The sequence below is a fragment of the Capricornis sumatraensis genome, chromosome 5, assembly GCF_032405125.1.
Source record: "Capricornis sumatraensis isolate serow.1 chromosome 5, serow.2, whole genome shotgun sequence".
In the NCBI taxonomy this organism is placed as follows: Eukaryota; Metazoa; Chordata; class Mammalia; order Artiodactyla; family Bovidae; genus Capricornis; species Capricornis sumatraensis.
Genome location: NC_091073.1, coordinates 52,895,740 through 52,920,617, shown reverse-complemented (window position 1 = coordinate 52,920,617; position 24,878 = coordinate 52,895,740). Strand labels below are relative to the sequence as shown.

Sequence of the window (24,878 nt, the reverse complement as noted above, 5' to 3'; positions counted from 1 at the left end):
AACAAACATCTCTACAAGTACCTACAATTCTAGTATCCCTAGAGGAGAAATTGTTTTTCAACTAATTGTTGAGTTCTAGAGTGTTCTTGAAATTTTCACAACTCTGCATAAAGAACTTTGAGAAGGTTGAAAGTGAGGAAGAAGAGAGACAGGGAGGAAGGTGGGGAGGGCTCAGGGGGAGGAATATGAAGGCCCCAGATGAGTCCCTTTGGTTATTTGGAAGCAGGCTGTCATAATTGTACTTGAGAGGTTTACCCTGTGGGCAGAGTTGAGACAAATTTTGCAATTCATAATTGTGGAACCAGAGCAGCAGATGAGGGTCAGGGCACAAAAGTTCCAATTTTCCATTTGGTGTTTGTGAGTCTCTGTGGTAATAGAATCTGATGACCAAAGGCCCTGAAAAGAGGAGCTCGTTTTCCTTGCTTTTGGCACATTAGTAACATCTACAGACACAGAGGGGATGTTTAGAAGCATTAGATGAATGAGACAAAGGTTACAATGAGCATGTGTTTTGTTTTGCTTTTTTCTTTTTCCCATAAAGAATTTGAGAAAGAAAAGGATAACCAAAATTGAGAGGAAACCCAGATGAAGAGATGTTACCAATGATTCTGAAGAATTTCAGGAAGCACCCAATAATATGACAGTCAAAACATCAGTCACAGTGAGGGGGTAATTAGGCTGTTTAAACTTAGAATGTTCTCCAACGTCACTGAGACAAATGAGAAACAAACAAACCTGCAAATAAACCTAAAACTGAACAGCACTTAAACAAACACTCAGGACGATATTTCTCCAGTGAAGAGTTCAGCTACAAAAAGAACTATGTTTCTCAAGCGGCAGCTTTCATAATGTTCTAGGGCATTTAAAATCAAGTTCAATGACTGTTGTGCTTACTTAAAGCTTTTTAATTCTAACCCAAGTATTAGGCTGAATGTTTCTCTCCTTGTTTGATGCCAAGAACGAGATGTAGGAACCAGTTAAACTGCACAGTCCATCCTTTGTCCCTGCAAACTTCAATCTGATCCAGAAAATACTTTTTAGCATCCTCCTCGCTCTTCCCTACTGTTAGGGCATCCCGAATGTATTCGATATCTTCTTTGCTGGTTAACTGGGGCATTCCTGTCATCAGCATCATGGAGAACAGAATGATCAGTAGATTTGTGTGATGACGAAGGGCTAGGTAAGCCTTGACGCACACATCCTGGATAAAGGAAAAGAGAAAGCTATTAACTGTTGTTACAGTAACAAAGTAGGATAAGGACCAGCAGACTGTTTTGGAATTTACATGGCATTATCCTGTCCCTGTGAGAAAATCAGCACAAGCAAGGCAGTCCCCTGCCTCAGATGAAAAACACTTGACAAGAACACAGACCGCTTTTACAGTCTCTGAAGCAATGTAGAGTGGTTACAAACACCTAAGGTATGCTCAAAGAAAACGGATACAGAAAGTTTCATCTTATTTCTTATTCTGTCTTTTTACTTCGATTTCCTTCCTAGGGAATTGAGGGTGGACATTTCTGTAGTCTCTGAAGAGGAATGTGTCAGTTTTTGAACACCATGCTGGAATCAATTAAGTTTACGTAAGCATAAACAATGTTTGCTAAGAGCTAACGGAATGCAAAGAAGAGATGGAAACTCGGTTTTTGAGATCTAGCTAGTTTTCTTCTTTATTTCCCAATGCGTCCTATTTTAAGAAAACAGATGAATTAGCTTTCCAGTGTCTGACTCTCAAAGTTGTTGAATGACATTTGGAAATTTAATATAAACTCTGAATACTGAGATAGAATTTACAACAATGACATGGCTGCTGCCTCCTCTGAAAGCCTTAGAACAGGTGACACAGGTGATTTAAATTCATTTCTGAAGCAGCAGGCATGCGCGTCAAATTGTTCCAATGTGAAGAAAAGCTACAAGGTTCCCAATTTTACAACATGAGGACAGCCCAACCTTTATACCATAATTTGACAAAGATGGTGTGTTAAAGAAAACTGAAAGGAATGATTATGGGTTTAAATATTTTAAATCAAATACTGGATAAAGTGTTAAGAGAATAACACTCCATAGCCAACTAGGGTTTATCACAAAATTGCAAGGTAGTTCATCATAAGGTACTGGGATAAAATCCACTTTTGAGTTTTATAAAAGTAACATGTAACTTAATACATAATGAGCATATAATAATGTGAAGAATTATATGAAATTACCAGTAAAGATCATTTTGAATAATGAGTTGGGGGGAAGTGCATAAAATTAGAAAATTGAAGGTAAAATCATTAGTATTTACAAATAACTGTTGTCTTCTTAGAACATTGAAGGAGGGAAGAACTAAAATACTATTGAAACTAGTTTTTATTAAACTAACTTTCTATGAAATTAATAAATAGAATGCTATAAGTAGGAGCTACCAGTTAGAAAGAGAAAAGACATGCTGTGAATAACGGTAACAACTCCCCATGATTTCTGAGGTAAGCACCTATACAAAAATATGCAGAACTCATTTTTCAAAACTGTAAAAATTCACTGAAGCATGCAAAAGGAAACTTAAACATGTGAAGTGTCAAGGTATGTTCCTCACTGATAAAAGTGCTTATTATAAAGATAAATATTCTCAGATTAATATATAATGAAATTGAATAAAAATTCTTATTGGATATTTAAACTCAGATAAGTTTTCAAGTTTGTCTGGAATAATTAGGGCTTGAGACAACATTTTGAACAAGTATAGTAACAAAAAAAACAGTGCTTGTCATTAAAGCACATTATAAGGTTATGATATTTATAATTGTGTCTATTCTGTTCCAAAAAAGATAATGAATTTTGTGGAACAGTAGGGAAAGTTCAGAGATATCTAACTTTAAATATTATATATTACATAGTAAACATAAAGGCTACTTCTCAGATTAGTGGAGGAAATATCTATTATTTGGTCAATGGGTCTGGTACAATTGGCTCATAATTTGGAGTGGGGGAGAAATAGTTTATTCCATATGATATATCAAATTCCAAAATAATTAAACATTTAAATGTAAGAAGGGGAGACATCTCTGGTGGTCCGGTGGCTAAAACACCATGCTCTCAATGTGGGGGCCTGGGTTTGATCCCTGGTCAGGGAAGTAGGTCCCACGTGCTACAGCTAGAGTCTGAATGCCACAACTACAAGGTCCCACATTCTGCAGAAAAGATTGAAGGCCCTGCACGCCACTACTAAGACCCAGCGCAGTGAGACAAAAAATATTTTTTAAAAAAGTAAAATTTGAAAAAGAAAGTAAGAAGGGAAAATATTATTTAAACAATCAGGAAAGGAGAAAGGAAGGACTTTAAGAAGATGGTTTCCAAGGTGGAATTGAAAATGGAAGATGGAGAGATTATGGAAACTTCTAATTTTTGAGGAAAAAAGCTATAAACAATATTAAAAGAGGCAAAAAAAAAAAACCAAGAAAAACCATATTTGCAACATGACAGATCACTCCTTTATTCCTAGCCTCCCCCAGCCCATAGCTCTTACAAAGCAGTAAGAAAGAGACAAAGAGTTGGCTAGAAATATGGGCCGAGGTTACAGTAGACCATGCATGTATGCTAAGTTATTTCCGTCATGTCTGACTCTTCACAACATGGTCTGCAGCCCGCGAGCATCCTTTGTTCGTGGAATTCTCCAGGCAAGAATACTGGAGTGGGTTGCCATGCCCTTCCGCAGGGGATCTTCCCGACCCAAGGATTGAACTGCCTCTCATGTCTCCTGCATGAGGGTTCTTCACCACTAGTGCCACGCTGGAGGACCACAGTATATCATACTACAAGATGTAAAGCCAGATAATAGACATTTGAAAAAAAACATGCAACTTCATTAGTCCATCAAATAAATGTAACTTGAGATGAGGTGGAAACTTTCACCTACCAAACTGAAAAGTCTTTTTTTTTTAATTTTAAGGATACTATCCAATGTTCTCTTTCATAAACTGATGGTAGATGGGAATGGTTATACTTTCACTAGCAGACAACTTGCTAACAGGTATCAAAAGCTTTAAAATACTTATAAATGTTATAAGACTTAATTGTGATGGTTACATAACCGATACATTTGTAAAAATTCATAGAATTGTATACCTAAAAAGACTGAATTCTGTTCTCTGAATTATGTTTCAGTAAAAACTTGACTTAAAAAATGTCAGCATCTTTTTTTACTTGGCAATTTCCAGGCTAGGAATTTACCTTAAAATTTTTTGGTTAATATTGCAGTGATTTATCTATAAGGATTTTCATTAGAACATTGTTTAACATTGTAGAAACTTGAAAGCAACCTAAATATCCTACACTTGGAGGTTGATAAGGGTTTATGCAAGTTTTACGGCTTCATACTCTGAAACTACTGTAATGACTCTGTAGAAGGGTATATAAGAAGCATGTAAAAATGAGTTAAAAGGCAGGTACACACCAACACATATAGCATAATCCCATTTTGGTAAGTGGACACAAAATATTTACATAGGAAAAAAGAATGTAAATTTACAGGCCAAAATGTTAGTAGTGATTTTTCCTTTTGGCTTTAGAGATGGTCTTGTCTGTGTCGCCTGAATGGAGCAGTGTAACTGCACTGATAGCCGGGGTCAGGCCTCTGTCATTCTGTATGTTAAGGCTGGATTGTGTATACATCACTCTGTCCAGATACAAAATCCCATGGACTCTTCTTCTGGCATTTTTGAAGTCAGACAATATGTACCAAATGCCCAGCATAGAGGCTGGCCTATGGGGAGGATTCAATAAATGTTAGTTCTCTCCCTTCCCTACCTGGAGGGGAGAGCAACTCTGCCTCTCCTCTCTGCTTAGTCACCACAAAGCAGGAGGCCCACAGCACTGGTGGGGCTGTTCCTGCCGTGGCCCAGCCACCACCCTGGCCTGGAAGCAGCCCTGGTGCATTAGCACTCTTGCATTCTTAATGACTCCACTTACGGCTGGAAATCACTGTCTTTTGCTCATCCCTAGAACCCACTGACATCTCGCTCATCTCTTGGTAATGATACAGGCTAGAAGCAGACTTCACCCCAGGCAACAGTCTTGTTAATGTGCCAACTTGCACAGTCTTCACAAGGGCAGAGATGAGGATGCCTTCTGATTTTGAATTTAGGTGACGTTCTGATTTTTAATCATCTTCTAGCTTTCTGTACACGGAGGGCTCTGGGCAAACCCCTGCTCTCTGAGCCCACTGTGTGGTCAAGCTTTTTAACAGAATAATTTTGAGGAGGAAAATAAATCTAGAATCAGGTTATTATAACACCAATCCATAGGTGCTCAGAAAATATTTAGGCACCTATCCACTAATCGTTGTAGCCACAGAGACACATATAAAAGGAAAAAACCATTCTGCTGCTCTCCAGAGTCATCTCTTCTATATAAGGACTTTCTACTGGCTTGAATTTATTTGGTGAATTTTAACTTTCACAGGCAAGGGCCAGTTCTGTGAGAAAGACCACACACCCCATATTGGTAAGACGCAATGTCTGAGTTCTGACTGGTGGTGCAGACTTAGAGATGTAGTGCAGACTTAATTATCCTTTGCTTAAAGGTGTGTGGGGCAGTGGTTAAACACAGAGTCACACTTCACTGCTTGGATTGAACTCTTGGCTTTATTACCGACAAGCTGTTTGTCATCAGAGAGGTTATTTAACCTCTCTGGGCCTCAGTTTCCTCATCTCAGAATCTGAATAACAGTAACAGTAACCCCATGCCATGCAGTTGTGGTGAGATTCAAGTGCTGTTGTAAGAGGTTGGCTATTATTATTGACAGGATGAGCTGTTGCCTGACTGAGCACACACTTCTCAATGCTGAGGAGTTCACCTTGCCATCTAGACCTGTCCAAAATATCCCTCTGACAGCAGAGGCCTAGGGGTGGGGTGAGCTGGGGAGATAAGCCCTACTCCCACCAATGTCGATGGAGGAGGGGTCTTGGTCCTGGCCCCCGAGGTGGGCAGGATGATGGAAGCCTATGGCACACGGCTACATCTCTAGGAGGTTCTCACTCCTTCGACTCAAACCCCAGGGGTTTGATTTTAGACTCAGATGAAGGGTCTGTCCCAGCGTCCTGACCATGCTGTCTCAGCACAGGCCTCTGGTTTGAGCAGCTGTGAGGATGTGGCTTGGGGGAACTCAGGAGGAAGCACAGAATACAGAAATTGCTGGCTGTAGCAACAGAATTTTCCCTTGCGCCAGGACTGTGGGGCACTGACCTCAGGCATCCTCTTCAGCTGTTGGTTGAGGCTTTGTACTATTGAGTGGAGGAGAAGGGGGAAGGGAAGGCCCTGATTTGGAGGACTTGGTTTAAGGCACTTGTTAACAAGTGTGAGCCTGGGGAACAGTGTAACATTATTACTGTCGTTGGCTGGACCACTACTCATGAATAAGTAGATTGAGCCTACATAGTACCTCTGCTCTTTATTTCAGAGGTGATTCAAATACCTTAACTGACAATATCCAGAACCAAAAGAAAGATTCCTTTACAGAGCTACCCTTCTTGTAAGTCTTAGGAACAAAGGAATTCATAACCATTTCAGGGTCAACACTTGATTTGATATATCATCAACTTATCAGTTCACTGTACTGAAAACAAAGTCCTTTCTATGCATAATCTATTGATTTTTTTTAACCACCAGTGAGCTATGGCTGCTTAAATGGTCCAATGTCATGTGGAATAGTCCTACTTTTTCTTAAAACCAAATGCCTCCATTCTCAACTAGAAACAAAGAGGAAGTGAAATACTACTGTACAGCCACAAGAATGAGGAAGTAACCTCAGGGCCATAAAACAGAAACTCCAGAAGAAGAATTCAGTGCTGAGAGGAGAGGGAAAAATAACACTCACAAATACTCATCAATGAGAAAGAAATGCTCTCACCCTCCTAGTTTTCCTAATTAGTAATGTGGCCTCTGTCTGTTAGAGGAAGGAGATAAGGAGAAAATGATATTTCATTTGAAGAGGATTTCATTTCTTTAAATAAAAATCAATCACTTGACTCAGCAGTGCCTTTAGAAGTTATTTTGGCAAAACAGAGGTCGCTAATTAGCAGACCTAACAATGTAGGAATCTGGTAAATCCGAAAGAAGAGTGTGTCCAACTCTCTGCTGTGCATTTGCGGAGTTTGACGTAGGATTGTTTTAAGGACTTAGAATGATTCCCAGACTAGCTCTGTCTACCAGGGGAAGGGCTGTACTGCCTTCTTTTCAAGTACTTAGCTAGGCACTCGTTAGAAATCTAAAGGTTACAATTAAACTGTTCTACTTTAAATATTCTAAATAGACAGTATGTAGGGGTGTGTGCGTGTGTGTATTTGTCTTTTAGCTTTGTTCCAAAAGAGAGTTGAAGGTGGATTATTTAGATACATAAGAGTCACAATAACATTAATTAGAAGTGGGTATTAAAAGCAAAGGGAATAACACGGGAAATGAGCCACAATGCGTTTGGAAAAGAGACTAATTTAAAACTATATATCACAAATCCTACAGACTTGCTAAGAGCAGCCTTCAAATAAATCTTCAGTCAAAAGGAAAGGTGAATCTGTTACTTCATCCAATGTTCAGAAGATTAAAAAAAAAAAATCTATTTGTTTAGGAGAAACACAGCTTTTCTGGAGACCAAGACCTGATAGAACTTTTGCAAGAGGATCTTTATAAGGAGTACGCTTTGTAACATGGTGAATAATGTTTTCGATAATATTCTGATGGTAGACAAAACAGTTCTCTAAGAGAAACTAAACACAGAGAAGGATGCCAGTTGGAAGGTTACTCTTGATAAATGTTTAGAAGAAAAGGGGTCTGATCTTAGGAATGGAGTAACAGCACATGCTGGTGGATTAATGCACAAATCCAAACCAAGGCCATCTCTCCAGTCTTGTATTCCTATCTTTTCCATTAAAGTGATAAAATTCAGGAAAGCTTATCTTAAGTTCCAGCAATTCTACAAGCCCATGCATGCCTGTATCTGGCAGAGAAGTCACACCAACATATTCCAGTTCCTACCCATGGCTGATGCAAACCCTTCTCTGAGGGCATCTTCCCATGGAGAGAGTGAAGAAAGGGTGAAACTTCAGGCTTCAGACCTGGGTGGAGGAGGCTGAGCTCCACACCGTTAGTGAGCCAGGGTGCAAATCCCGAGAGGATGCAAATCCTTAATCAACTCAGTATAGTATGAGCAATTCAATGGATAAACTCATCTCCCTGTTGAGCTATAATAGGCCTTGATCACATTAATTTGTGATGAATCAATTGAGCTCCAAGTGGTTTCTTTGCTTAGCTCTCTACCCCCCCAATCCAGCCAATTCACTGCTTCAAATTGGACACAAAGTTCCCTCCTTGACTCAAATTCTGCCATACTCTCCCACATATACCTAGGTTCCCCAGACAACTATGCTTTTCATTCATAAAATATTGATACTAAATAACAACTCCATGCCCTTTTTCATGTTCTTCTTTCTGCCTGGCTGTGCCTTCCCCTCCCTGCATCTGCTTGGCAAAATAAAAGTGAACTCAGATCTTAAGGTCTCGGATAAAACACTTCCTTCATTGCCACACCCCTCTTCTACCCCCCCAGGGCAGGAGTCGTTGCCCCCTCTGCAAACCATGGGTAAAACCCGCAACCAGACAGCTGTGTGTGCATCTCTTCTGCGGTGCGCTGGGCCGATCCTCTGCTCATGTCAGCTGGACCCAGCAGTGTGACTACCACACCACTAATAATCTGCCAGTGCATGATGAATGAACGCTTTCTGTGCCAAAGCCAAGTTCAGTGTGGGGCAAGACTCACTGCTTTAAAATTAGGGTGGAGACTTCCCTGGTGGTTCAGTGGTTAGGACTTCACTTTCCAGTGCAGGGGGTGTGGGTTCAGTCCCTGTTCGGGAAGCTAAGATCCCACATATCACCAAAAAGCCAAAACATAAAACAGAAACAATATTGTAACAAATTCGGTAAAGATTTTAAACAAATGGTCCACATCAAAAAAATAATAATCCTAAAAAATAATAAAATGAGGGTGAATCAGGGACCAGTCATATATAAAGAGGGTTAAACTGTAAAGGTGCAAGCCTTGCCTGGACCTCGTACAGGTCCCGAAAGGTAGTCATGTGTTGAATGGGTGTATCCTCGTGGACTGGGAGAAACCACGTCTGGTGACTCCAACAGGATGGAGCAGGAGGCTGAGAAAGCCCGGCCTGGCAGGCAACAGGTATAGACAATCGGAGATGTAGACAAATGCAGGGGTCACAACACCAAGAAGGGAATGGGTGCCTAGGACGGGGGAGTGATGGTGAGGTGGCCTCAGTTCTCAGAGGAGTGTCAGATGCTGGGGTTTCTGTGGTGCCTGGTCCCTGTGGCTGGAGTCAGGGAGAGCACCTGACTCTCCACCAAGGCAGCAGCAGGAGGGAGCATGGTCCCAGTTCTAGACGCAAGTAAACAGGCAGGGCTAACAGGGCTAAAAGCTGAGGCTTTTCCTATAATAGCCTAGGATCTGAGATAAGAGTTAGACCACAGCAGAAATTGAATAAAAGTTCCTAGGCATTGGAGCTAGGACTCTGCGTAGTGACTTGGTGCAGGGCTGAGCCTGATGGTTGAGGGGCCTGGGGATGCCCTGGCTTGGGGACAACACTGCCTGTGGTGACGACACAGCAGGACCTCATATATTAAAGCAACACCATGAATAGACTCCAGACCTCTTATCAAACCCTTCTGAAGAGTGACACCTAGGGGCGAGTGCCTTTTAAGTATGCTTATCACCACCCGTGTGTGCACTGTGCATGTGAAGAGGTTATCTGACTCTCTAGACTTCTTCAGCTCCATCTGACACATATTGCTAAGTGCCTACTGTGTGCAAAGAACATCTTCAAAATGCTTGCCTCCACAAGGCCAAGTTTCATTCTCCTTGCAAACGATATTGAATGTACACGCTAGGTCTATACTGCACGTCCTATTGGTGTGACTACTGCTCTGATGGGGGTGGGGGGGTAGTCATGTTTATGTCAGTAAGGAAATCTCTACAAAAGTGATTAGGCATCAGATGACATTTACATGTCTGTATTATTTACCAAAACATTAGGTTTCATAATTAGGCTTACTTCCTCTCTGGATGTATGGTATTGAAAATGCATTGTAAGGGCTTATTAACTAACATCCAGGCAATGGCAGCCTGTGAATCTGTGCCTGTCACCACTTCATAAACTCACTAAATACAATGAATTGTGGGGAAGGAAGAAACCTGAGGGGTTCCCTAGTCTCATCTAACTCCTCCTGGGGCAGGATGCAGGTCAGACATGGTCCTGTTGTGATGGATCCTCTGAAGGCAACAGGCAGGGGACTGTGGCTGGGATAGCACCAGGGACCTCATCTAGAAGGGCAGTGAAGAATGTTCTAGGGAGCAGGCCCAAGCATGGGGCAGCTGAACTTGGTGGAAAAGCAGAGGAAGGCCTTCTTGACCCAGTAAGAGAAGGCAGGTGAGAGCCGTAGGGTAAGGCTGGAGGGGGGCAGGGTCTCTGAGGAACAGCGTCTGGCAGGGCAAGCTTAGATGTTCAGATTTAATTCAAAATGAGGTGAGAAGCCACTAAACAGTTTAAGTAAAGGGAGTAACACTGTGTCTGGTTCTTAGGTTCAGTTTTTAACCAAATTCTGATTCATTTGAAGGTGATAGTAGTTGAAATGGGATTAGAAGTCAGATCCAAACACAAATTCAGCATTTTCCCAATTACAATGTTCTCTTCTCATTCTTTTCCTAATCCAAATGACAAAAGAGAAGTAAAAAGTTTGAAATATTTAAAGCTACAATGATACCATTGATGAAAGAGCTTCTTTAGGTAAAAGATAAAATGCTTAATAGAATAAAGGAAACAATAGAAAGTTGAAATTCCAGGCTAGAAGAAGTACAGGCTAGAATAAAGATTGCTGGGAGAAATATCAATCACCTCAGATATGCAGATGACACCACTGTTATGGCAGAAAGTGAAGAGGAACTAAAGAGCCTCTTGATGAAAGTGAAAGAGGAAAGCGAAAAAGCTGGCGTAAAACTCAACATTCAAAAAACTAAGATCATGGTATCTGATCCCATCACTTCATGGCAAATAGATGGGGAACCAATGGAAACAGTGAGAGTCTTTATTTTCTTGGGCTTCAAAATCACTGCAGATGGTGACTGCAGCCATGAAATTAAAAGACGCTTGCTCCTCAGAAGAAAAGCTATGGCTAACCTAGACAGCATGTTAAAAAGTAGAGACATTACTTTGCCAACAAAGGTCTGTCTAGTCAAAGCTAGGGTTTTTCCAGTGGTCATGTATGGATGTGAGAGTTGGACCATAAAGAAGGTTGAGCACCGAAGAATTGATGCTTCTGAACTGTGGTGCTGAAGAAGACTCTTGGGAGTTCCTTGGACTGCAAGGAGATCAAATCAGTCAGTCCTGAAGGAGAACAATCCTGAATATTCATTGGAAGGTCTAATGCTGAAGCTGAAACTTTAATACTTTGGCCACCTGATGCGAAGAGCTGACTCATTGGAAAAAACTCTGATGCTGGGAAAGGTTGAAGGCAGGAGGAGAAGGGGATGACAGAGGATGAGATAGTTGGATGGCATCACCAACGCAATGGACATGAGTTTGAGCAAGCTTCAGGAGATGGTGATGGATAGGGAAGCCTGGCTTGCTGGAGTCCATGGGGTGGCAAAGAGTCAGACATGACTGAGCGATTGAACAACACCATCAACTAAAATGTTGGCAGTGTTTTTTGGAAGGTGGGATAGTGGGCAACATTTTATATCTGGATATTTTTAATATTTTATTGGCTTTTGTTTTTTTTAAGGAAACATTTACTACTTTTAAAATTTAGGGGACTTTCCTGGTGGTCCACTGGTTAAGACTCCACACTTCCAGTGCAGGGGGCCTGGGTTCCATCCTGGGTTGGAGAACTAAGATCTCACATGCTACGTGATAGGACCAAAAAACAAATTAAAATTTAGGAAAAAACCCTACATTCTTACATAAAGTAAATGGAAGCCAAATTTCATTTTCCAGTGATATCACTGTATTTGTTTGGGAGTATGTTCTATAATTGTTCAGGGACATTTCAAACAAAGTGATCCTTAAATACACCACCAGTGGGAAAACCATGGGTTTTTTTTTTTTTTTTAATCTCTTTAGTAAGAGAGAGTTATTTCCTCCCATGCACAGCATTTGTTGATCAAAATCATCATTGCAACGTATCTGTTTAGCACCTTGTGTGTAGGGTGCTACTGAAAGCAAACAGATGATCTTGGGTTCAAGAAGTGGGCCTTCGTGTGTCTTATTTCAGCTTGTTCCTGAACTCTGCCCTATTCTAGAAATGATTCATGAATCTGGTCCTAGGATCGACCAGCTACATTGGAAAGGAGAGGGGGTGGGACAGAGCCACGCTTTCCTCTTTCGGTTCCCCTGACTCCAGTCCTCTCATCACAAACTCAGTAGGCTTTTCCGTCTTTGTGGAGCAGGCTCCCCTCACCCTTGACAAAAGTGGGTCAGCTCTTTAAGGTGATTCAAATGTGCTGCGTGCATTCATGAACCTTATCAATTCAAATTTAGTGGTTCTCTGGAACCAAGGACACATTTCCTTCAAAGAATAAATATATACGACGCTTCCTACCCAACCTAGAAATGGCAGCTTTGTCATACAAGATCCCTGGATGCTCTTTAGAGAGTTGAAAGATGCTCCCCTCCCCTGACCTTGCAGGACTTCATCTCAAAAAGGAGCACAAGGTGAGAAACAGAAAATATTCTAGAAGGCTTAATAGTATGTAAACACACACACACATACACACACACACACACACACACACACACACACACACAACTGTCAGCAGGTCTGAGTCAAATGATGAAAAAACTTGCTGCTTATCTTTGTCAAGCTGGAAATTTTAGAAATTCTGCATATGTAACATTGTATCCATACATGTATAATGTAAGTGTTCAGCCTTTTTCCTCTTGAGAGTGAAGAGAGGAAAAGGCGGGGAGACCAGCAGAGAAGAGGGCAGGCTGGGCAGGCAGAACAAGCAGAGCTCACACCCCTAGTTGCTCCTTAATAGGAGCAATGCTATTCTTCATGTTTTCTATATTAACGTGCTGCTTGGGATCTCATTTCACAGAGGGCTTCTCATCCTAAAAGTGTTCAGCGTTTGAAGAGCTGCTGTTAAATATGTGACAATGGAGGCCTCGTTGATTGAGTTCCTGCTGTAGTCTGGGTCCTGAGCCAAGCATTCTACATATTTCATGTAAATACTCCCTAAAAACCCTACTTGAGGTGGGTCTTAGAGTTCCCACCCCACAGAGGAGGAAACCGAGGTTCTGAAGGGATAAGTAATTTGTATTATATTCGAGGTTTTAAGCAGCAGAGCCAAGATGCACGCTAAAGCTGGTCTGCTCCAAAGGCCATCCTTTCAGCTACAATGCCATGCTGATCTGTTTAAGGTTCATTTATAGGCACTTATAGAGTATAAAGCGTCTGCCTACAATGCGGGAGACCCGGGTTCAATCCCTGGGTCAGGAAGATCTCCTGGTGAAGGAAATGGTAACCCACTCCAGTATTCTTGCCTGGAAAATCCCATGGATGGAAGAGCCCAGTAGGCTACAGTCCCTGGGGTCGCAAAGAGTCGGACACGACCGAGCAACTTCACTTCACTGATAGAGTATGCCGGCACTGTAAAACAGTCATAGCTAAATACAATGAAATTGACAAAGGTATGTTTTTGGCAGCACATATGCACCTAGAATGTGCTTTAATGAAAGCAGTTCTAATGGCTCAAAAAATAAGCTTTCGGTCACAGAGGATGTAGAAATGCTTCTAGACTGAAGGGACAGACTCTCTGCAAAGAATTATTGCTTTGGGAGGAAGCTGTCCGGACAGGGAGTGAGCCTGTTTGTGGCCTCCCCAAACCCCAAGTCTTTTCATTAAAGAATATTTTGAAACTTAAAAATGACAACAAGGAAGACTAAAGTGGAAGTATTGCTGGGCTTTGTGGGGTGATATGGGCACTATAGGAGGGGAATTTTATCCACAATAGTTCAGATGAGCACTCATTTTAGGGACAACCTTTGGCCAGAAGGAAGGGAACATACATGGAGAAACACGGAGAGACTGTTGTGAGGTCAAGATCCTCGTGTCTGTCTGAGTGTTTAAATGGCACTATTGCTACTGTGTTTGTTCAAAGTAGATGCACCCCATCTCCAGGAGACGATAAATGAGGATTTATTATTTGTTGCTGTTTGGTTTCTAAGCCATGTCCAACTTTTTTGCTGCCCCATGGACTCTAGCCTGCCAGGCTCCTCTGTGCATGGAATTCTGCAAGCAAGAAAACTAGAGTGGGTTGCCATTTCCTTCTCTAGGGGATCTTCCCAACCCAGGGATCGAACCAGCAGCTCCCGCACTGCAGGTGGATTCTTTACCACTGAGCCGCCTGGGAAGCCCTAAATGAGTATTCCCTCACCCCTCCCCATGCCCCTCCTGCTTTAAATTAAATAGTAAAACTCTTCCAGGTTGTGTGTGTGTGTGTGTGTAACCATTTTTCTCTTCCAGAAAGCTGTCATAATATGTGATTTTTTTAACCCTAAAAGAAAAACAGGACTGAAATGTGTCAAATCCCTGGAAATAGTCTGCAACCCAGTTGAGTTTACACAGAAAAACATTAGCCCTAAGACCATCTGGCCACAGAGATCTCAGTTTCTCTGACAAGTCCCCTGGTGCTGTGGAAGGGGAAGTCCGGTAACCACCACATCGAAAATCAGCCAGGAGAACAAACAAGCACAGGCAGGTTTCAAAACAATACATTCCAGTTCCTGTTCCCCTGAATGTCAAGGCCCATGTCATCTCCCAAGGTTAATATGAGCCTCAAGAGGACCCTCAGAAAAGAGCGTGCGTCCTGAAAGGCTGGATGCCAATCAAACCGTGTTTCAAAGGTGTTAAGGGGGAGGCTGTTTAAAGGGAGCTCGAGACCAACATGCTTATAAAGTAATCACTGGTTGCCTCTGCTGGTCTGGTTTGTGTTTTGAGGGCTTTAAAATAGGTGTATTGCAATAGTCATGACAACTTTTCTGAGTTCATTCACAGTTATTACATTTGAAAGAGCAAACATTTTACTCCTCGGGTATGTGAAATACTATTTGATAGTCAAAAGTGGATGTAGACCAGGAAGGAATAAAAGAGAAAGTCAAATGTGGACACCCTTAGAGAGATGGGAGACCCACGGAGGAGTGGGTAGACAGGTGAGCGGGACAACCCAAAGCTCTTGGGACAACCTATAATAGAGCTGACAAGGTTTCCAATGAGAGAAGGAACCTTCCTTTATAGAAAGAGACAAGCAAGAATTCCTTGTGCTATTAATAGTAACTGATAAAAACACACCTGGAGCAAAAATCAAGAGAAGCTCACCATCATTGGTGAGTCCTGAAAAGACATGTAAAATCTGGATCTTCTAGGTGGCATCTTGATTAGGTAAATAGTCAAAGGCTAAACCTGCCTGCCAGGAGTTCTTCCTAAAAGCCCTGTCTTCAGGGCCGCATCATCCTGCTATATATCAACAGGACTATACTAACCAGTCCCATTGAGGATGGAATACTCCTACTTGCTGTTGGGTTTTAGGAGGGGGTGACTGAGAAGCATTATTTTGCGCTTGGGGAAGGGACAGAAGAGACTGGGAGGCGGGTGGGCGTGGGGGGCGGGGGAGCCATTTGAGAGGTGGGTGGACAGAGGCAAGAGGAGACTCAAAGCAAAGTGAGAGGGGAGGGCTGCAGCACCATCTGGTCGGTGTTCCCAGCAGGCAGTCAAGAGGGAAGCAATTACCTGAAATTTCTGGAAGTGTAGACTTGTCTTCTTTCCAGAAGTCCCCATCACAAACAGGAAGTCTGGAGTTAGCACGAATGGCACTCTCTCTTTATTAATGCCCAGGAAACTTTTATAATTCCCAAGAATGTGCCCAAAGTCAATATGAAATAGATTTCCTTAAGAAAAGGAAATGTCTAACGTCATTATACCGCAATGGCATTGCAAACAACACACTGGTCTGTTCATTTCTTGACATATTTTGCAGTTGACTGAAAATGAGCTATCTTGGGTGTGAGAGCTATTTTTACTCTCTGCTTGTGATATATTTTGTCTTAGCAGGTGTGTGCTGTAAGTAGCCACAAAGCACTCTTTGAAACATGCATAGTTTTGATATCCTTCTGATGCTCTTTAAATGACAGCCAAATATCATTAAAAAAATTCTTGTCTCAGAACTATTCTTACAAATATAACTCCAAACCCTCTGGCATATATATGTCATCATCATGCCCGAGACTCTCTCACACCGTTTATGGAACTCAGGAGAGACAGATGTCTCACTCTTACAAATAAAACGTTTGAATTTCCTTTGGGTCAGTTTCTACCACCGTCACCATCGCAGCTCCCTTCATCTCTTTTCATTTATTCAGCCCTCTGTCCTCTGAATGGTCCATAAGTGCATTATCTCTTGATTCCCAAAGATAATCATCAATTTATCCCAATATGGTGTTGTTGTTGTTGTTTTTTCTTTTTCCCCAGGCTTCACTCTTAAATTGGGCTTCCCTGGTGGCTCAGATGGTAAAGAATCAAATTTCTTAGAGAAAAATGTCATGGCATGCCACCAATACTGACCACTGTTAGACAGTGAACCATAAAGGATGGATAAATTAGGAAGGTGAAGCATTTTAGATTTAAGGGCACCAGTGACTCTAAAAACATTTTATTTATTTGGTTGAGCAGCATGTGGGATCTTAGTCCCCCTACTTGGGATCAAACCTGTGCTCTCTGCATTGGAAGAATGGAGTCCAACCACTGGACCCCCAGCCAAGTCCCTCACTGGTGACTTTTTTGTTGCTTCTCTGTACTATCTGACATTGTTGATCATATCCACCTTCCTAGCTTTCCAGCTACTGTCCAGCTTGTCCTTCTGAAGTCTCCTTTCCTGTATCTTCTTCCATTACTCACTCCTGGGTGCCCCCCTAGGGTGATCACAGCCTCTGTGTCCCTACACAATAATGACTACTAGATCTGTGCTCCAACCTTGACTTCCGTTTAAAAATTACTCTGTGCTGGGTGAGGGAGGGGAGGTGGGTGGAGTGAGGCTGGGAAGTTAGTATTTAATGAGTTCCCATTAGGTAAGACAGAGAAGGCAATGGCAACCCACTCCAGTATTCTTTCCTGGAGAATCCCAGGGACAGGGGAGCCTGGTGGGCTGCCGTCTATGGGGTCGCACAGAGTCGGACATGACTGAAGTGACTTAGCAGCAGCAGCAGCAGCATTAAGAAAGATGAAAAAGTTTTGGAGATGGATGGTGGTGATGGTTGTACAACAATGTGAGTGCAGTGAATGCCACCAAAATAGATACTTAAAACTGGTTAAAATGATAAATTTTATGTTAGGCATATTTTACCATAATCAGAAAATATTTCTCTATAATAAACAAAACTCACCTGTCTCTGAGATCATAATATTGTCATTGTGTCTGTCGCCTATCCCAAGAACAAAGGTTGCCACGCAGTAGCCAGCACAGGAATAAACAAATCTCTCCACTGCTGCCTGAAACTAATTAAAATGCATCTGAATATTAGTTGCATTCTTACTGCAAAGAGCAGCATGAATCTATTACAAAGGACTCCCCAAAAGATGCCATTCTGGGAATCATTTACAGGGAGCAAGTCAGTGGTGCCTGGTTTTATTAAAGTTTCGTCTTTGAGGTGCCAACTTTCTTCATTGCTCTCCTTACATTCTAGGTGAAGATACAGTGACTCAGCACGAGAAGGAAACAATAGTCAAAGGACAACAGTAATATAATCAAAGGGTTCACTGCCTCTGCATGCATCACTTGCCAGCAACAATCCAGACCCCATAATGATTCCTCCTTTGTTGGTGAACATATGTTTTGCTTGTGACCACTTAAAGTATGCATGGGTTCACAAATCCACACGTATAACAGACTAATAAATGCTACTAATTATATTCCCTCCCCCAAAAGGGGGCTACCCATGCAAATGAGAAGTGCTAATCCTGTACAGCAGAATTTTAACAAGCAGCCAAGCAGCCTAACCACACAGCTTGTGAAGGACTCACACATGTACTTCTGAGTAATGGAAGTAGCATTTTCAACATCCCTAATTTATCATTTAGATTAGGGTGCAGGGGTAAATTGCAAATTACTTTTTATGATCTGAAGTGTTTCCAGATCAGAAGGAGTTTGTCTGTGGTAACTAAATTTTTCTGCTGAATGACAAAAATAGATGGTGTGAAAAGATGCTAACAAATTATGTCCCAGAACCAAATTTTATGCAAAGCAGGCCTGATAATCAAAAGAGAAGCAAATGCTCAGTGAGGTCTGAATGAGCACCTCTGTTTTGCACAGATCTACAATGTCACCAGCATTTAAACCCCCATGAGCTCAGGAGGAAAGTGTTCCACAGTGTGTTAGGAGGCATGGCAATGCAGAGCCTTTGAAAACATGTCATTAGACTGCTGTGTCTCACAATTTCTCAGGAGCCTTTGGAGTGGGGAGAAGCAGGAGCTCACCTTTTCTTCAATAGGGCATTTTTCTTTGAGCCAGTGACTCAGCACTTCATCTTTAAAGGCTCCCGTGTTGCCCACTGTGCTTTGTTGAATTTTGGCGATCGTTGTAGCATCTTTTACAATCTCAATCATTCCTGTGGGAAGATGCACAGATCTGATGTGAACTGGAGCCAAGCACCGGACCCAGAGGAGAAATGGCTGTGTCTTTGTTCAGTAGAGGGCAGAGAGCTTTCTCAACCAGAAGGTTATTTTCCAGGTTCGTGCTGGTGGTTTCCTTATGAGGAAGAGAAAGAAAAGCAGGCGGATAGGGAAGTTGTGTGGGACCTGCTTTCAGTATCCATGAATGAAAAGAGGAAAGGGCTGGTTTCTGATAAGCAAAACCATTAATATGCCAAGCACATCTTTCTTCACTTGGCAACCTGTTCCTTTTTCTTTTTAAAATTCCAGAGTCAAATGAGAAGGCTGTTCTCTACTTCTCAAATTGGAAATTGAAATAAAAATTTGTTTAATTGAAATTAAAATGTGGAATGTCTACAAAAGCACCTAAGAGGAGAGTACATAATAGCTTTGATGATGTGAAGTCAGGCTCGTAAAACAAGTGGCAGATCTTTCCATCTACTTTTGAATGTTTTTTTGTGAGAGAGAAGTTTACTGTGCAATGAAAAGAGTGAAAGTTTAGAGGAGGGAACAAGTTCTTGTTAAAATCATTTCCATATATAGTCACAAGGAATTAAATCATGCATTCATGTATTTTCAACATGTCCATACTAAACTGAGAGTCACATTCATTAGCCTTGGAACATCTTCCTTTTACATGGATTATGATTGTAATTTTTCATTTATTAAAGGCCTACACTGAAGGGATGATGGTCTTTAAAAATCCTGGGGGGACCATGTGGTATGCAGAATCTTAGTTTCCCAACCAGAGATTGAACTCATGCCCCTTAAAATGGGAGTCTTAACCAGTGGACCACCAGGGATGTCCCATGGGATGATGGCCTTTTAAATGAGCTGAGCAGTATATTCATCTCCCAAGGCCCCCACATACCTATCTTGTCACCAGTTGAAATACAACCATATGGCAGGAGGCACAGGTCCAAAGATTCAGTCTCCCAAATGGACTCCATGATTCGCAGAATCTGGGCATCAAAACACAAAAACGTTTCTCTTACAGATGTCTATTTCTCTTCTCCATTAGAAATGACAACAATCTCTTCTGGCAACACAAACTATTGAAGTGAATGTGAAATATATAAGTAATGAATGTACTTTTATTTGTCAACCTGGTACTCTAGCATTTCCCTTCCTTGGGAGCCTCAGTTTTGGCTCCAGAGCGTGTACTTTGGAAAAGAGGAAAGTTGGATTTCTTTGGGGGTAGGTTTCAGCCATGATTCATCTATTATTCCTAGTTAGGTATATTTTGCCATAATGAATATAAGTTCCATTCTAACATCTTTACACATTTTTATCCAGAAGGCACTCTTGGGCTTCAATCAGGGCCACAGTGACGATGACAATAAAGATACCTGGCATTCACTGAGGCTGCATCAATGCATAATCCTTTGCATTAACCCTCCAGTGTGGGTGTGATTATTATTCCCAGTCTTTTTCGGATTATTTTCCATTATAGGTTATTACAAGATTAGCGAGTAGAGTTCCCTGTGCTATACAGTAGGTCTTGTTTACCTAGTTTATATGTAACAGTGTATATCTGTTAATTCCCAACTCCTACCTTATCCCCGTTACCCTTTCCCCTTTGGTAACCATAGTTTTGCTTTCTATGTCTGTGAGTCTATTTCTGTTTTGTAAATAAGTATTTGTACCATATTTTTGATACCATGGCTTTCCTATTTCAAATAAATCACATGACATATTAGAAATTATGTTACTTCTACAGTATTGAACAACTAGGGTACAAGCATATATTACTTTACAAATCTGCAAAGCTAAAATGTATGTTCAAAAATATGAAAATGATCAACACTGATACCTTTGTCATCCACCTTCTGTGCTAAAAATCTGTTCAATCTTGTTATGTCAACTGCATGAATTCTCCAGTCATCTCCCTATTCATCTTCTCCCTCCATCCTATCAGATCATTCACCTGAATCTGTGTGTGTGGATATATACCAAAGGTGACGTATGTAAGGAGGACATCTGTGAGTGTATGGTGCTCGTTGTTCAGTCGCTAAGTCGTGTCCAGCTCTTTGGAACCCCATGGACTGCAGCTAGTCTGTCTATTCTTTACCATCTCCTGGAGTTTGCTCAAATTCATGTCCATTGAGTGTGTAATGAATGAATGTGAATGAATCAATGAATGTCAATGAATGTGAATAAAGCGGATGCTTGGGGGTCAACGTATTTCCATTCCACGTTACCACACTAGGAATGGGGTATATAGAAAAGAAGTTAGGTGAGGGATGTGTTTCAGCTTATTTGGGAATGCTGGATATGCATCTCTTCAGGAGTGGATAGAACCATGAGGCTGACTAGATTCATATCTAATGGTCTGTGGCCATACTCCCCCAGTGAAAACTCTATTATGTTATCTTTGATCACTCTTCATTATACAAAATAGGAGACTGGAACAGGGTCAGTAGGAGGTATTTTTTTTTACAAGTAGTACAGATTTCTTTTTTTGAACAACTGAAAAAAAAAAATCCTTAACAGCAGTATACCTGTAAAATAAGCATGTCTTGGCGTAGATCATCGCCGTGTTTAAAGATAATTCCAATTGTTTCATTTGATAGAGCTGTAGGGTCAGCACATTTAAACTCAAGCCACAGGGGTTTTTTCTTAGAGGCCATCACTTTACATTTTTCAATCTGTAAGAAAACAGCCACATGTTTCCTACGCACAACTGAAAACACATTGTAGAGACATACATCTTCCTGTAAAGCATCACTATAAACACCTAGGAAAAAGTTTTCAGTTGGAGAAGGATTTTAGTGATTTGGGTAAAAATGCACATGGCATTTTCACCAAATCAAAAAATGCTAGTGAAAGCAATTCACAATGCTTAAACCAGTGGTTCTCAAAGTGTGTTCCCAGGAAACCCAAGCATCTGTGGAGGGCCTAAGAGGCATGGCATATCCTATCTTCTGATATTCCACTCTCATAGGACTCTTGCGCTTTTATGTTCCCTCTAACACAGGGCAATTTTGCTGTTATTTTTTTTATATATTTGGCCTCATTCTAAGAATTAATTTGAAAAAAGAGTTCTGTTGCTACCATAGTGTCTAAGCATGGTTGTTGCAAAATTAGATGCAATCTAATTCTAGGCCAAATCTAACAAGATGAAATTTAACAGCAATAAATGAAACTCTTGCACTCAGATATTACACAATGCCTTTCCCCTCCAAAAAACCCTACATAACATCGAAATGAATTCAAGGTGGGAGAAAGGTGATTTAGCAGCCACTCTTTCCAAATAGAAAATCTTAGGAATTTTAGCCAACAGTGAATTCATTATGGATCAAAAATGTGATCTTAAAAAAAAAGCAAATGATGTGAAGCCGTATTACTATATCATTATCCCTACCAAGTTCTAGGGCTTCCCCAGCGGCTAAGCAGTAAAGAATCCCCCTGCAGTGCAGGAGATGCAGATTTGACCCCTGGGTGGGGAAGACCCCTTGGAGGAGGGCACGGCAACCCACTCCCCTATTCTTGCCAGGAAAAGCCCATGGACAGAGGAGCCTGGCAAAGAGTCAGATAGGACTGAAGTGACTGAGCATGTACCAGTTTCTAACTTCAAAAGGACAGTAGGTAGTGTGTGCTTTTGCTAAAGGGCCAGCTTACTGCTAATTGTATATAAAACTAAACATGGATTAAAGGCTTAAATATGAGAATTAAAACTTTAGGAAAAAAATTTGTCACATTGAATTAGGAGGTGTTTCTCCACTTTGGCACTACTAACATTTTGGACTGGATAATGTTTTGTTTGTGGGGGGAAGGGGGAGGCTGTCCTGGGAATTGTAGGATATTTAGCAGCATCTCTGGTCTCTGCCCAGTGGATGCTGGTAGCATTGTCCCAGTTGGAACAATCAAAAATGTCTCCAGACATTACCAAACGTCCCTTGGTGGAGGAGGTGGGGGTTCACCCCTGGTTGAAAATCACTGGATGAAGCAAATATTTCTTAGGACACAAAATGTGTGAACCATAAAAGAAAAAATGATAAATTGAACTTAATCAGAATTAAAATCTTCTGCTCTTTGAAATACATTAAAATGAAAGAGTAATCCATAGACTGGGAGAAAATATTTGTAAACTATATACCTGATAAAGGATTTATATCCAGAATATATAAGTAACTCATAAATAAGAATAAAACGGTAGCCCAAATTAAAAATGATTGGAAGATATGAAAAGAAGCTTCTAAAAAAAATAAACACATGATAAGATGCTCAACATCATTAGGAAATGATGAAACTAAATGAAACTAAAAATAACAGTGAAGTACTACTTCATACTCATTTGAATGGCTAAAATTTAAAAGATTGATTATAAGAAAAAGTACATATTGTATGATTCCACTTTGTGACATTCTAGAAGGGGCAAAATTTCATGATGGAAAACAGATCTGTTATCCAGGATGGAGTACAGAAGGAGACTAATCACAGAGGGATACGAAAGAATTTTTTCTACAAATTTCTATGAAAATATTCTTTGTCTTGATTTTGTGATGGTTCAGTTCAGCTCAGTCACTCAGTCATGTCCGACTCTTCGCGACCCCATGGACGGCAGCATTCCAGGCTTCACTGTCCTTCACCGATATCCAGAGCTTGTTCAAACTCATGTCCATTGAGTCAGTGATGCCATCCAACCATCTCATCTTCTGTCATCCCCTTCTTCTCCTGCCTTCAACCTTTCCCAGCATGAGGGTCTTTTCTAACAAGTCAGCCCTTCACAGCAGGTGGCCAAAATAATTGGAAGTGGTGGTGATGGTTATGTGGTTGTGTACATTTGGTAAAGCTCACTGAATTGTAAACTTGCAATGGATACATTTTATTGTATACAAATGGTTCCTCAAGAAAGCTGACTTAAAATGGATGGGAGATTGCCCAGTGCTGAGGTTTTTAGTATCTAGCAGTTGAGGAACGGCTTGACAGAAGCCCATCCAGGGACTTTCCAGCTTCCCTGTCTCTCTGTAAATGTCAGCTTTCATCCACTAAGGCCTGGTGAAGCAGATAGAGACATTGTCAAGACATATCAAGACGATACCTACCACCAGTGCGCCTGCCTTCAGTCCAGGGTCATATGGAACTCTAAAGCTTTGGGGGAGATTCAAATTCTGCAGGATTTCAAGCTTTTGCTTTAGTTGGAAAATAACTGTAATTGTCAAAAGCACACAAGTGTTATATGAGTTCAAGAAATTACCAATATCACCTATAACATTTCCTGAAGTCACACATATTCACAACATTCTATACATTTGGTAAGGTGAAGAATAGGAGAAGAGGGAGTAGGTTTCTGTCCTTGAGGAACTAACCTTTCAGGGTGACAGGCTTACTGAGAGCAATAAACTCTGCACGCACATTAAAACAGGGGACAGAAGTATCTGAACATATATGGCATACCCAGACAGGCACAGAAGGACACTTTATGAATAATGCTAGGGAATTACTGTAGCTTTCTTTCCAACATGTGAAACTTTAAACTGCCATCTGATTTAGGACACATATCTGAAGACCATATTAAATGGAATTTGGTTAGGATTTGGTAAATTCTTTACAAAAGAGGAAGTTAGGTTGTATGGAAAAAATATGACAGCCTCAAAATTCTAAAGGCAAATATATAAATGGAAAATCACTGCCTGGGTAACAGACTGGCGGTTAGTACAAATTTTCCCCTTTCTTTCTTACAAGGACAAAAATGTTAAGATTATTATCACCATTATTTTTAGGAGAGAGCATTATTGGTATATCAGAAAAGAATCAAAGGGAAAAATGGAAAATCGAAATATTCAAAAGCTTAAAATTGGCTGAGTATGTTAGTGAGGGTCCATTATGAGCTATAATGCTGAATCTAGGTATACAAGCATGATAAGAGATAATTCCTAGCTCATGGCTCATACAGCTCAATAGACCAGAAAAATGTGTTAATAGCTTTAATTTAATGTAGTATCAACTAAAGCCAATGGGAATATAGATAAAGAGTAATTCATTTGGAATTTCTTAGAGATAAGACAACACTGGAACATAAAGGAGGTGATATATATATTTTATAAGAAGCACATATAGAAATAAATATACACACATCTTGCAACATATGATGTATGCATATACACATATATTAAAAAATTGAAAAAATTCTCAATAAT

At 40.9% G+C, this 24,878-nt stretch overlaps 1 protein-coding gene across 1 annotated transcript in view; it reads right to left on the bottom strand.

Moving 5' to 3' along the window:
- Positions 1-922: 922 nt before the first annotated feature.
- Positions 923-24,878, bottom strand: part of PIK3CG (phosphatidylinositol-4,5-bisphosphate 3-kinase catalytic subunit gamma) — a 30,375-nt gene continuing 6,419 nt past the window's right edge. Inside the window, exons 4-10 of the mRNA XM_068973080.1 lie at positions 23,784-23,887; positions 21,237-21,383; positions 19,607-19,697; positions 18,562-18,692; positions 17,472-17,583; positions 15,823-15,980; positions 923-1,201 (exon numbers count right to left, since the gene is read on the bottom strand). Of these exons, the coding sequence (XP_068829181.1) occupies positions 923-1,201; positions 15,823-15,980; positions 17,472-17,583; positions 18,562-18,692; positions 19,607-19,697; positions 21,237-21,383; positions 23,784-23,887 (1,022 nt within the window). The remainder of the gene's footprint in view (positions 1,202-15,822; positions 15,981-17,471; positions 17,584-18,561; positions 18,693-19,606; positions 19,698-21,236; positions 21,384-23,783; positions 23,888-24,878) is intronic.